Here is a 13,661-nt window from a genome sequence, read left to right on the forward strand (position 1 = left end):
TTTTTTAATTGTAGCCACAGAATATGCCTTTTTCTTTTGAGGTCCTCTGGCTGCTTTAAGAAACAAATCCTCAACCTTGCTCTCATTAGCAGCATGAGCTAATCAGCTGAAATACCCAGCATGGAATGTTCTTTTATCCTTTACAAGAAAAAGAGTAAGTTGTATTTTAATTAGATATTTATAATGGTTACAAAGCAGCCCTTCCAGAGAAGTTTTAAGAATCTGGCCTTCCTTCTAAGGCATAACCGCGTTCAAAGTATCCTAAAGAGAGGCTATATATCAATTTATCACGAATCTAGTCCAATTCGTGATAAATTTATAACTGGGTTCTGCACAGATTTATAACAACAATTAGGCAGAAGGAAAATGAGTCATAAATTTTGGCTGGCACAGTTTGGCACCAAAGAGAAGAAAAGAGAATGGTTTAGCCAGATCAAAAGTCGATAATTTCAACACAAAGTGCTAAAGCTATAGCAAAAACCATTTATATGGAAAGAAGTTTTTTTTTTTTTCATCCTTTTCAAAATGAGATATTGGAGAACACAGTGAAGCATCTACATTACAAAGGTCTTATTAAATAATTGGTGTGCTTGCTCAATTTTACGAGTGGTACAAGTGCTACAGATCTTTCCCTTCTCCCCACCTCTTGAGTTTCATGAACGTACCTCCTCTTTAATGTGACTAAGAGAACATGGGGAAAAGAGCGAGTTCTCCGAGAAATTGGGTGACTTGAGAAAGAAGGTTTTAAGCTGGATGTTGGTGGTGGAGTGAGCGGAGGGGAAGGAAGCCAGAATTCCAAAGCCAGATGATTTGGAAGAAAACATGTGGCTGGGAATGAAGCAGTTTAGAGGCATAAAGCAGATTATAACTATTATAAACTGAAATGGAAATCTAGACCCTGTAAAGAGAAAGGCGATCAGGGCCACTTTGGGTCAAAAGAGATGGTGAGAGAGAATAGCGGTTGGAATGTGCGAGCCGTGAAACTGGTATAAAGTTATCCCCAGTGGTAAAGGAAGACCTTCGAGTACCTTGTATGTGCTGGAAGTTCAGTTCTGCTAAAAGCCAGCACCTGAGTTATTGACTTTCACCACTGACAATTTCACATCTTGACTGAGAAAGGATGCAGTAAAGCCGACTGTCAACCCAGGCTTTGTGCTGACCAATAGGGAAGCACTAACTGGCTCTGTGGAAATCGCAGGCTGCTTATATGAAGTGGCCGCGTCTTTTTCAAGAAACACCCAAGAGCAGGCCGACTGCATCCTTTAGAAGTACAAAAGAGCAGGCAGTACTAGGTGCTGTCGGGCTTACCCCTCTGACTTTGGAAAGTCAGTATTTAAAAATTCAGAGGAGAGGCGAATGTGGTTGCATAGAAAGAAATTTGAAAGTGGGAGCTTGTAATCTGGGGGCTACGGCTTCTAGGTATGGGGGCGGATACTCTGTTTTCTAGCCATCCAGCAGCCATTCCCCCCACTTCCAGTAACAGTGGTTTGAGAATCTACCCCTCCCTTATTCTAGGTCTGAGTGGTTCAGGCTGAGGCTCCGCCTAGATACCAAATCCAGGGTGGAGTGAGTGACCCGGGTCTAAGCCAATCAGAGCGTTATGTTCCCCTCGAGCTCCGGTGATTGGTTGAAGTGTTAAAACTGGACCAGAAGGGTCTGGACTTTCTAATGTCTAAGAGCGACCAGAAACTTTTGAGATCTGTCCAAGGTATCATCAAGGAAAGAGAAAGGACGTTGGTCAGAGCACATTTAAAGTAAATACTTGGAGGAAACACAAAACGTTTCCATATTTGCACCACACTTAGTTCAGACTGTTCAGCATACAGGTTACACAACCATCTCGAGACCACCAAGGGAGATCCTGTCTCCCCGTCTCGGAATGGGACTGGAGCTGAAAGGTGGGGAGCGAGAACGACCCGGATCCAGAGACAGAGTTTGAACTCCTGCATCAAGCATCCTCGAAGGCAGCCCTGTTCTCTAGAGTTTTCTGATATGTGGGCCAATTAACAACCTGGACAAATCTGGTCTGAATTTTCTAACACAGCCAACAAGAAGAGTCCTTACCGATACGGTGCACATATACACTCTTTTTCTTGGGGAGAAGGTCACTGCTGTCATCAGATTCTCGTAGGGCATTGCCGGAAAAGGATGCGACTCAGAGAAGAGGTACTCTAGAGCTCAAACAGTGATCGCGAAGGGAAGGCCACCTACTGAGGTGAGGGGCTCCGCAGGGACATCATGAAGAGCTAGGTCAGAACATCCTTGGGTGCCGCGTCTGGAGCCTGAGCCTGGCATTAACTGGCACTCGAGAAATATTTGTTGAATGGAAACCAGCGGGAAATTATAACAAGTCATACTTTGCATGCAAATTTTTAGGAAAATATCTAATGTGTGAACATATAATCTGCACTTCCATGTCCTGACAGATGGCCCATATTAACAGAACTCTGATTATAGTAAAAAAAAAAAAAAAAAAAAAAGAAGAGAACCTGCAGATATTCATTGATTGCATACCATGTGCAAGGCTATACTTCTATTAACACTACCTGACTACCAGTAGTGACTACCGATATGCATCCCCATTTCTCAGAGGCAGCCCCAATTGTTAGTTACCTAGAGAAAGGAAATGATCCGGGGCTTGCATGGCTGGGGCAGGACTTTGTTTATTCTAAGAAACAGGACCCTCAGAGTCTAAGGGTGTATTCCCAAGGTGGAACAAGGGACCACCTGCATCGGAATCTTCTGGGATGTTAATTTTAAAATTCAGGTTCGTAGGCCCTGGCCCAGACTTATGGAATCACACTCTCCGAGGGTGGGTCCCTGGACTCTGCATGTTAAACAGCCTTCCGAGACGGTTCTTTGTACACTGAAGTTTGAGAACCTTTACCTACTAAACTCTGTCTGTGTGCCCGTGGGCTCTCAGGAGCTTGCTGCATTCTGCACAGCCCCGTGGGAGGTGGTCCTCTGGGGGACAGAAGCTCCATCCCGGGTTGGGGAGATGTGAAGGAGGCCAGGCTTTGGTAAGACAGTGTCATCCCCCTTGAGGCCATGGGCAGTTATGGCCGTGTCCTGGGAGATAAACACGTCCAGAGGTGGTCATGACGGAGCCGGTGGGAGAGACTTCTCGAGCCCCATGCTCTCTCCAGAACACCGCACGTTCTGGACTTGATTACTTGCTGCCCTCTGTTGCCCTGGAGGGTTTTATTTGGAAGGGAAGTATTGTTTTAATAGCCATAAGTACTTATTTTTCAGTTGCTATTAAATACTTTGAAGGTGAGGATCGTGGCCTCTACCTGTTGGAGCTGCTCCCTCTCTAACCTACCACCATATCAGCCAACTGCTGGGCACTTACTAGATACTTAAAGGTCTTTAGTTAGACCAGCCTTCTGGTTTATTTGAGACCAGCCTTTCCTGCCTTCCTGGGATAGCAGCAGGAGCTTCTGGGTGTGGGGGTGTGTCCCCTCAACTCCTCAGTCAGATAACTTGAGTATGCTGTGGGTGAATCGATGGGCTTAACCCCACCCGTGCCTCCATTCCCCAGCCACGGTAGTTGCTTCAAGAACAGGCAGCGACCTAGGCAATCCCGTCAGAGAGAATACCATGACTCTTGCTGAGAGTTCAGGGCCATAGACTCTTTTCTCCATTTATTACGAGCAGAGAATCCTGCAGTCCGCACCGTCTTGGAAGGCTGCTCGGGTCTTCGAGAGGAGGGCAGGACTGAGAAGGAGGCCAGCACGAAGGAAGCAGAGCCAAGAACTGGAGAACTGGGGACCGGAGCATGTCATGGAGGCTGGATAAAGATTTGGCTGAAGACACATCTCTGTTCCTGAGCTGTTTGTTCAGTTATATGTAATAATAAGCCCCTCCCTTTTTTTTTCTTAAATCAGTTTTGTTTGGGGTTTTGTTTCCTGCCAGCAAATACATCCTATAGAGATGCTCTTCAGCTCCTGTTATTGCTCGTGCAGTGGTATACCCTGATCATCTTCAGCCTCTCCTTCGCCTCAGTTATAAAAACCACGCAACTACCAATAAAATACTATCGGTGGTGAGACTGGGTAGTTGAGCGATTTGGATTCATGGCTTGTTGAGACTTCATGCCCAAAGAATATCGATTAATGGATCAATGTCAACCTGGAGGGAAGCCCCGTCCTGTTCAACATTTTAATCAATGACTTGGATGAAATAGGAGACATGCTTAACAAGTCTCAGATGACACAAAGCTGGAGGAGTTGCTAATATGACAGATGGCAGAATCAAGATTCAAAATTATTTTGACTGACTTGAGCAGTAATAAGGATAAATATAAACTCTTGCATCGAGGCTCAAGAAATCGATTGTACAATCAGTGGATTGGGCAGGCCAGCGTGGCAGTTGTCATAATATCGTGGAACTCTGAGTTGACCATAAGCTCATGAGGAGCCAAAAGTTGAGGGAACTGGTATCACAGTTAATGCATTGGAGAAGAAAGGCTAATGTTGCATTTACTTCCTCAGTGGGGTAAAAAAAAGTAATTTTCTGGGAAGCAGTTTTCAGCTCAACGTATGAAAAAAAAAATTCTAATAGTTCCGATAACAGAACGGGCCACCTCCCAAGATCGTGACTCTAAAAATTACATCAGATTGTAATGGAAAGGATTCTATTATGGTGGCCTTCCTTTTAAAGCACAGATTTAAAAAATGACTTTCTTTCACAACTCATAAGTCAAAGCAATACACACAGAAGCATCCAGAAACAAAGGCTGTGATAAAGTAGCCTAACTCAGCACCCTTGAAAGTTTACTTCACGTCCAGCAGGGAGAAGCCTCACCTAGAAGGAATATCCAGAATCTGGACCCGCTGCTGGCTGGCCCCATTTCACCCGACTCCATCTGCGGCCCCCTCCTTTGTGCTCATCCAACCTGCACGCCTGGCCCATCCTTATGCCCACTCCTGCCTCTTAATTGGCTCCATTTTCTGGATCAGACCTGCTTCCCTGAGCATGGCGACTCCACAGTCAGTGCACTGAGAAACCACACCGCCTGCCCCACCTCTGACCTTTGACCCTGACTCATGAAGGCTTTGCAGCTTCCCCGAGCCAGGCCTGGTTTCATAGACCACCCCAAACAGTGAAGGCGCGTGCACAACTTTCTTTTTTTTCTGTTATCCTGAACATTCCATCGCACTTTCTAACCCAGAGAGATGGAGTAGGCGAGCAACGGTCCTCTTTCACCTTAAGAACTTAGAACGTGAATTTAGCAAGGCAGTTATCAAAAATAGGTTTCACGTCGACGAACATAAAATCAATTGTGTGGATTTCACATAGAGCCCTGGACCCAACTTGTACTCACATATTTCTCGTTGAAACGGTCTACCTCTGTCAGAAGCTTCTCTTGGCAGTCAGGGTTGGTGGCCAGTAGGTAGGTGGCGAAAGATAGTGTGTTGGTGATGATCTCGTAGCCGGCGATGAGGAAGAGGAAGGCCTGGCCCACGATCTCATCCACAGTCAAGGGCTTGGACAGGGGTCTGGGCCGGCCTTGCTGGGAAGGATTCGCTGAGCATTCGGAGGATGAGAAGACTTGTCTGACTATGTCAAAGCTCTCCACGCCCACGGAAGGGGTGGATTGTCGGGCATCCAGGACCATTTGGAGGAAGTCTCTCCGCCTCTAAGGGACAAAAGAAGAAATTGCACATTTTGGCCCTAGAGTTGCATAAGTGAGTCTTAGAGCACAAAAGACATGCACGTGGAGCTTTTAAAAGAGCTGGACAGGAACAAAGATTCTCACTGCGGGGTGATCTGAGACGGCGAGAACCTGGAACCCACCCCAGCGCCCCGATGTCCCTCAGTCCCCACTGGTTCACAGACTGGTGCAGCAAAGAGCAGACTGCCATGCTGCCGTTAAAAAGAATGTGGCGCTTCTATCTGGGCCGAGTCAGAAAGATGGGAAGCCGTTTCAGTAAGCCAAAATGAGCAAGTTGCAGAACGGTGTAGCAAGTTGCAGAACGGTGTGCCCAGTTCTGTAAACAGTAAATGTACGAGATACATAATTACGCGTGTTTGTCCGCGCCTGGAAAATCTTTAGCAACATCCGTACTCCACGGTGAGCTGGAGGAGCTGAGTAAACCAGGGGCCTTGTATTTTTTACTTTATCCATGTTCGTACTGTTGGTTGGTTGGTTTGGTTGGTTTTCCAACACTAAAACGATGAAAACCGTATAGATTTAAGTCAAAGCACATGCTCCATTGTTCACGTCTGCACAGTTCAGGGCTTCTATATTTTTCTCATACAGCAGGAAGTTAACAGAATCTGGGGGCAGGGGAGGGGACTAGCTTTGGAGAAGCTTGTCTTCTGAGTGTCCAGTCTGCATCTCGCATTCCTTAGCCTAGCTCCCTTTAATCCCCTACCCCATTGAGGTGGTTAAAGATGTATAACCCCATTCCACCCCCCACGTTCCTTATCAGCAATTTGCATATTCTTTGTATTTTTACTATCACTGCTTGTAACCACAGAAGGTTTCTGCATTGCTTTAGCCTTGACAAAGTATATCCCTTCTTTGAAAAGCTTTTTAATGTGATGAGAGACAACCAATATGTGACTTTTTTTTTTTTTTCTGAAGTTTATGGGCCTAAACAGCAAACGGAGACTATCAGAACCACCGGCAGAAAATATTATAATTTCAGATTACTTTATTTGTTGTAGCATTTTCTCAATTCATTGGCTTCCGGATTTCTGTTGCATGAATAATCTACGCCACACACGTTAGCACTTAACTCCATCCTTTAAGATCGTTATTTCAAGTGGGGTTGCTTTTTTCCCTCCATCGGAGTGCAAGTGTCTGCACCCCACCTGCCCCCACCCCGGGGACAGTTGTGGTCCTTGAGGCCTCCTGGTGGCTTTTCTGGAGTGCCGTGAGGGTGATGATGAAAGAGACGGCGTGGCCACATCCACACGGTTGGATTTTTCCAGTGGCAGAACTGCAGCTGGCTGAGACAGGCTGCTACAGGGCCATCTAGGCTCAGAGAAATCCGTCTTAACCTCCAGTTGCAGAGGCCAGAAGAAAGCACTGCTCTCTAGGGCCTGTGCCTGGAGAGGAGCATTAGTGCAGATGGGTTTCTTGTATTCGCACTGCATCACGGAGGCTATTTAAAGACTGCCCATTTAGGACCGAAACAGTGCTGGTTTATGGTTATATCCAAGAAAAATACGCACCCTGATAGATGTAGGTGTCTAATCCACCCATCGGCTAGAGCTTAGAAAAATATTTACCTTTTAACATCTGTGCTGCATTTTCCACTGCGCAAACACACATCTGCTTGATGGAATGTCTACAGAGTTTAGATGGGTTTAAAGCAAGTTTTCTTAGTAACCGTATAGCTCTGTCTTGACACAGGCGGTCCTGGATTTGTGGTTGGGAAGCTTTTCTCAGATCAACTCATTGTTTGAAACAAATAGCTCTCGAGTTTATAAAAGGAAAAAGCTCGAGGCAATCCCAGTAATTGGATCTTTAATAACCCCTCACCTCTTAGTAAGCCATTTGGTGCAACAGTTTCAGAATTTTCAGCCTGACTCCATAGCCAGTGGGTGTCAGGCTGAGGTGGGGTGGAGAGTGGGGGTGCGAGTGACCAAACACCCATACGGAAGCCCTTTCTAGCAACACTGAGATTCGAAAATGGGGCTTTCCTCACCCCTCCCTGAACCTGAACGAGAGTTCTGTCCTTTTAGGCCATAGAGCCGGGCCAGGGGTACCAGGTAGCTGATTCTCCTCACACCTCCAAGGGCATCACGTTGAGTTCACAGTGGTGCAGCCCAAGGGGCCATGACCTTTTATACACCTTCCCCCGCTTCTGGACCTGGACACCTCTGCTGCACAGTCTCCCGAGGACACAGCTGGGCAGGGTGAGGCTGCTCCATGCAGCCAGCAGCTCCTTGAGTCCTGATTTTATTCTCGGCCAAGGCTGCAACAATTGGACCCCCACCCCTTTCAATTCCTCTGAGCCACCCAGCCTTTGAGGAAATGCTTTTAAAGCTAGATTTTTGTCTGGGTCAATTCTGGATCATACATTTCAGCCTTGTTTTTCCTTTTAAGCAACTTTCTTGAATGCAACAAAGCCCTTAAAGCATAATAACATTGCATACGTGTCAGCGTATCCAATATTGAAATTATTTTTCTTAACACTGAAAATATCTATTTCTATTCTCAGCCAAGTTCAATCGATTCCTACTATGTGCCAAGCATAGTGCAAGTCTGTAAGGGTGAAAGAAATCCCTAGGTCTCAGGTGAAGCAGGGGAGGGCCCCCAAACACAAATTTTGTAGCAACATCCTCGGTGCTGAAGAAGAATGTGGAATTGGTGACAGCTGCCTAAATTCTCAAATATTAATGCCGTTCACGCTATAAAACTCCATTCTTGCCATTTTTCAATATAAAGAATCTGCTGATGGAAAGTACACGTGGGCACATTTACCTAGAAAATTCTTTGGGGGGGCTGCTATAACCTGTGTCAGGGGCGAAGCTTGAAATAGGCCATGAGTTTGGGGGCAGCTTCATTTCTACTCGCCCATGTGAGAGTGGAGACAGATTGCTTTGGGCTTCTCCCTACTGTGCTTCCCACCTGCCCTCACTCTCTCCTTCTTATCCGCCCCTCCCCAGAGTTTCTTATTTTTCCTGCCCCTAGAAAGCTCTAAGTGGTAGACCAATAAAGGACAGCACGGCGTGGTATGCGGGGAAGAGAGAGAAAAGAGACAGCGATGCCAAATTAGGTTCCATTCCATTTCGAAGCTGTGTCCTATTAAAACACGTTACCTCTTCTGCTGCTTGCTGGTCCCGCAAGGCAATCACATTCCTAATGAGTTTGTTAAAAAAGCCATTCAGTTCATCTCGGTTCTTATTGGGCAAAATCCGGGCCAGTGGGACCATTATGGATGGAAATGATACTTGAAAGAGAAAAACAAAAGTGGCATTGAAAAGGGGGTGATAATAAACCGAGGCTATTAGATGCCTGTTGCCAGGAAGCAAACCCTGGCCTTGAATTAGAGTCATTGGAAGGCCCGTCTTCCCCTTTGAATTGCTGCTCCTTAGAGCAGGGGCTGTATCTTATTCCACCTCTGGACTCCTCACCGTTCTTTGCACCTCGTGAGCACTCGATAAGCGTTTGTGCAACTGAATCCCGCCTTCCATCTGGCCCTTGAGAAGTCAGTCTCGTGCTTATCAATTAATTTCCCAGGTCCTAGATATGAGGGTCCAAACCCTTTGGATTTCAAGAAAGAACAGAGGGCAGACCATGTTTCCAGTCTTAGCAAGTGGCGGAAGCTGATCTATTTTCTTAACTTTCTGGTCATTTGCATTTTTCCCCCCACTGGATAATTGTCCCCAGAGCTACCATCTGAGTCGTCCCTAAGAGCTGAGGCTGCAGCAGCTGACAAGGATGATGGCCCCATTCCCCGTGGGCGCCTCCCTTGCTGTGCCATGTGCAGCCTGGGCCATCGCTGCCATGCTCTTGGGACAGGGCTAACTGGGTCAGGGCAGTGGCAGGGGAGCTCGACTCAGTTCAGCTTCTCGGCATTCACAGTGGACCTGCTGTGCACAGGTGCTGTGTGGAAGCTGGGCTCGGGGGACAGTTCTGAACCCATGGAGGTTTCAGGATGCTCTGCCCATTTTCAAGAGATGGGGCCTGGACCAGCGTGTCACAGTGGGGAGGCAGGCTCAGAGTGGCAGCAGGGACGAGGACACAGAACGAAGCCACCTGCCTGCCCCGTGGTTGATGGCAAGAGAGCCCCCCTCAGCTGGAACAGCTCCCCTGGGTGGAGGGGTGAGGGCCGAAGGAGGAGGCTGCTTTGATCCCCTTAGCAACTCCTCCTACAATTTCAGTGCCCAGCGGATAGATGTGACAGGGGCTTCTACAGAAACTGACTCAGAAACAGAAATGAAACTGACCGAGGAATGAATAGAGTTCGCCAGCCCAGCAAATGGTTAGAAATTATGGCAATAATTAATAACAATAAAAACAATGCTTTAATATTTCTATAAAAGCAAGAAGATACTAGAACTGGCCAGGGCAAAAACTCACTTCTAAAAGTAAAAAAAAAAAAAAAAAATCAACTGATCTCCACAGCATTAGGTAACCTATTAGTTACCCCATCACATGTGATTTCTGGTTTACTATGCATTGGGCCTCACGCAGAGAAGTCTTCTGCAGACGGTTTTGCTAGCAGGCAGAAATATGCCCTGAAAAATGAAAGGCTTTGGATCTGTCTTTCTAAGCCTCAGTTTTCCCATCTGTAAAATGGGGGCGAGAAAACTTTCCATAGGATGAATACAAGCACTGACTGAGGCAATGCATCAAAACACTCGTGGCAGTGGTGAGAGGCCAAGGCCACCCGTGTTGGTGAGAAGGGGCCTCGGGCTAGGGATGAGAAGAGCCTGGGTAGCTCCAGGAATCAAGACGTCTGCAGGGTGGACTCCACAGGGCGACTCCCAGTGACACCCCAAGTCCCTTTTCCTATGGCAGAGGCTGGGTCCCACCCACGCATCCTGGGGTCTGCCCACCTGGCAGTAGCCCAGTGTCCCCCACCCTTGGCAGGAGCTGTACATACAGATTAAAACCAGAAGAGGTCTGGGGATGCCGAAGGCAAAGAAACGCCTGCAGTACTTGACAAAGGGGTCCTCAGGAGCCTTTCGAGAGTCCACCTGGGTGCTGAAGGCGACACTGGCCACCACATCTGTGCTGTAGCAGCTGTAGCACCTACGAGAGAGGGAACCGTTTGATTTCGAAAGGACTCCACCATTGGCCCACTCATCGTACACACCCCCGGAGAGATCCAGACTCCATCGTCCACCTGCTCGACGGGGGAGCTTCCTGCGGGTCCGACGTGAGGAGCCCGGGGAAGAACCACCAGGATTAGACCCTCTGAGCAGCGACAGCAGAACGCGAGAGAAGACATAAAAGACAGCCGGTTGCTGATCGAGGCGTAGACTGCGAAGGGCAGGAGAGCGTCACTCGACTTTCAGGCTTTGGACAGACACGGGCAAATGCCAGGAAGTGCGCTTTAAATTTTCCTCCCCAAGAAGGAGGGAAAATAGTTGATCCAAAACCCACGCGCATTACCTCAAAGCTGTGCGGAGCCCACCCAAAGCCAGGATCTAATGATCAATTGATATGGAGCAAATCGTGATTGATGAATGAACAATTGTCTATTTGTAGTAGCTTTGTCCCCATGTTCCTTCTGATGATGTTATAGTTTTCGTAAGAGCAACAGACAAAAAACCAGAGCCCTTCACATTCACATAAAGAATACAAGACAAACTTTGGGACCAGTTTCATGAACATATTATATTATTACAGAAAGCACACATCGTACTTTAGAAACAAACAGAAGGAAAAGTGTCTGGCAGTAGCTCCAGAGAAATGAACCTCTTAGACTCTAGGAAACTTGCCCCCCAAATGGCCATTTTAAACTGGAATGATCCTTTTTCATTAGCTCATAGGAGTGGTCCGGTTAAATTATCCCCAAAAGGGCTAACCACCGGGTATGTATATCCTTTTTGTAATTAAAAGGTCTATTTTTGTGGCTTGATATAGGGACACACTTAGTTCCTCTTCTTTATAAACTCTATAACCAACAACTAATGATAAAGAATAAATGACATCTCCAGATGACTTATTTTGACTGCTTTTATTGAAAACATTTCTACAATTGATTACGCATTTCCCTGCTATTGCAAAAACAACAATTTGACTACTGAATGTGGTTGAAGATTTAAGAGTTTTAAGAGTTGACTCTGCTTTGATAGCTACTGTGCCCATCTGTAGCCAACTCACACATCTCATGACCAGGGAGTATGTGTACGAGAGGGTTTTGTAAACAATATGGTGGAGTTTAAAAGCTGGTGATGATTATGTTATTATTTTATTAGCAATGATAATAAGAACGAGTCGGCTTCTGGCTGATTCGCCAATCCCACCCTATCCCAATGTGCTGTAAACCATAATTGAGCATCAGACAACTGAGAGAAAAGCCAGATCATCAGTCATTTAAATTTGGTGTGCGCCACTAAGTCCTGGCTTCCAGGCTGAGGTGCGCCACAATTTTAATTATACCAGGACCCCGTCCTTTCTGCCCCGGCACATCCTGCCCACCCCCTAGGTCTGCAGAGGTCAGAGGGGGAGTCCATCCACAAACCACTGTCCACTCAAGGCTTCCCTCAGCAGGCCACAGCTCCCCTGGGCTCTGTTCACGTTCGCGTCACATTTTGTATGGGTTTCATTTCTACTTACGAGTCAGTCCACCCATGCTTTTATGAGCTGCTAGCATTGCCATAGTTTGCTGGTCCCGAGGTAATTGTCCAGCAATTGTGCGCTGCTACAAGAAGCGATTCAACAGTGCGATTTCTTGTCTGCAACGTAGCCATGTGGCGCCCTTACCTCTGGATGTCGACAGCGTCTCCACATTCCGCATCGTGTTTTAAATGAGTCAGGAGAAGGTCGCAGGCTTGGTTGATTAGAGGAATCATCTGATGGCGGATAACAAAGGTGTAATTAGGACACCATGCAGGGAGCATCCCGAAATTAGCTGCAGATAAAGAGGTTATGTGTGGTACTTCCTGGGAAAATGGACATGGTACTGAAGGTAACTTTTGTGCAGCTGAGATGCAAGAGGAAGGGCTAAAATTCACAGGCATCACAAAATACAGTAGCTGTAAATGTCTATTTTAGCTTAAGCAATCTTTTTTTTTTTTTTAGAAGTAAGAAGAAAGGATTTAGAGTAAATACTGTGAAATAATTATGAAAATGATCATTAAGTGCTGAGGCAGAGATGAGAATCTGCACTCAATTTCATGACATTTGGTTCGCATTAGAGAGTAAACAGACCACAATCCATATGTACCATCTTTGGAATTAGCCCAAATCCATGTTTGCTTGGTTCCAATTATACTTTAGATCTTGCACTAGAATATAGAATCTTATGAGCCAAAGGTAGCCAAGGTCGTTTATTTCAACTTCTTATTCAAGATAAAAATCATTGTTAGGACATTTCTGATGGACGGTGATTTCTGCTTAAATCATTTAAACCTTTAAATGCAAGAGAACCCTTCTTGACTTCAAAAGGCCTCCTATGCCCACACAGGACAGTTTCTGAATTTCTTTTTTTTAAGATTAAAATATTCTTATTATGTAACATTTCGAACATACACACAAACAGAGATAGAATGATGTTACGAATGTTCGCTTAACTACTTATCCAACTTCAAGAATTTTAAACCTCATTTTTGGCTGTCCACCACTTTGGCCCCAACAGGCTGGCTGGAGCAGGTGGAATTCTTTGTGGAGCCTGGCGGGCATCAGCCCCCACTGTATGTTTGAACAACCAAATTGGAAATGCTGAGGGGACTCATTTTAACAAGTGTGCATTCTAGAATTAACATTATAGCTAAAGCAACATGCTGTCATACATTGTCCTGAACATTTCTTGTGGAAAATGTATTTTGAAGTGTTATCTATGTTTGGAATTCGCCTTTTTGACACTAGAATGTAAGCTCCCGAGAGCAGAGAAGATTTTTGTTCATTTGCTCATTTTTGTGTCCTCAGCACCTAGAACAGTGCCTGGCACATAGTAATTATTTGTTGAATGAATGAACGGATAAATGAATGATTGGATTTTAATGATTACATAAAGCCCACTCTTTGC

At 46.0% G+C, this 13,661-nt stretch overlaps 1 protein-coding gene across 4 annotated transcripts in view; it reads right to left on the reverse strand.

Moving 5' to 3' along the window:
• The window catches only part of TBXAS1 (thromboxane A synthase 1), a 130,323-nt gene that overhangs the window by 35,082 nt on the left and 81,580 nt on the right, over positions 1 to 13,661 (reverse strand). For all 4 annotated transcript variants that reach the window (XM_039860825.1, XM_039860824.1, XM_039860822.1 and 1 more), the window contains 4 exons: positions 12,398 to 12,486; positions 10,569 to 10,717; positions 8,779 to 8,909; positions 5,327 to 5,641 (listed from right to left, as the gene is read on the reverse strand). In XM_039860825.1, coding sequence (XP_039716759.1) covers positions 5,327 to 5,641; positions 8,779 to 8,909; positions 10,569 to 10,717; positions 12,398 to 12,486 — 684 coding nt within the window. The remainder of the gene's footprint in view (positions 1 to 5,326; positions 5,642 to 8,778; positions 8,910 to 10,568; positions 10,718 to 12,397; positions 12,487 to 13,661) is intronic.

The sequence above is a fragment of the Pteropus medius genome, unplaced genomic scaffold (genome assembly GCF_902729225.1).
Source record: "Pteropus medius unplaced genomic scaffold, Ma_sr-lr_union100, whole genome shotgun sequence".
NCBI classification, from domain to species: domain Eukaryota; kingdom Metazoa; phylum Chordata; class Mammalia; order Chiroptera; family Pteropodidae; genus Pteropus; species Pteropus medius.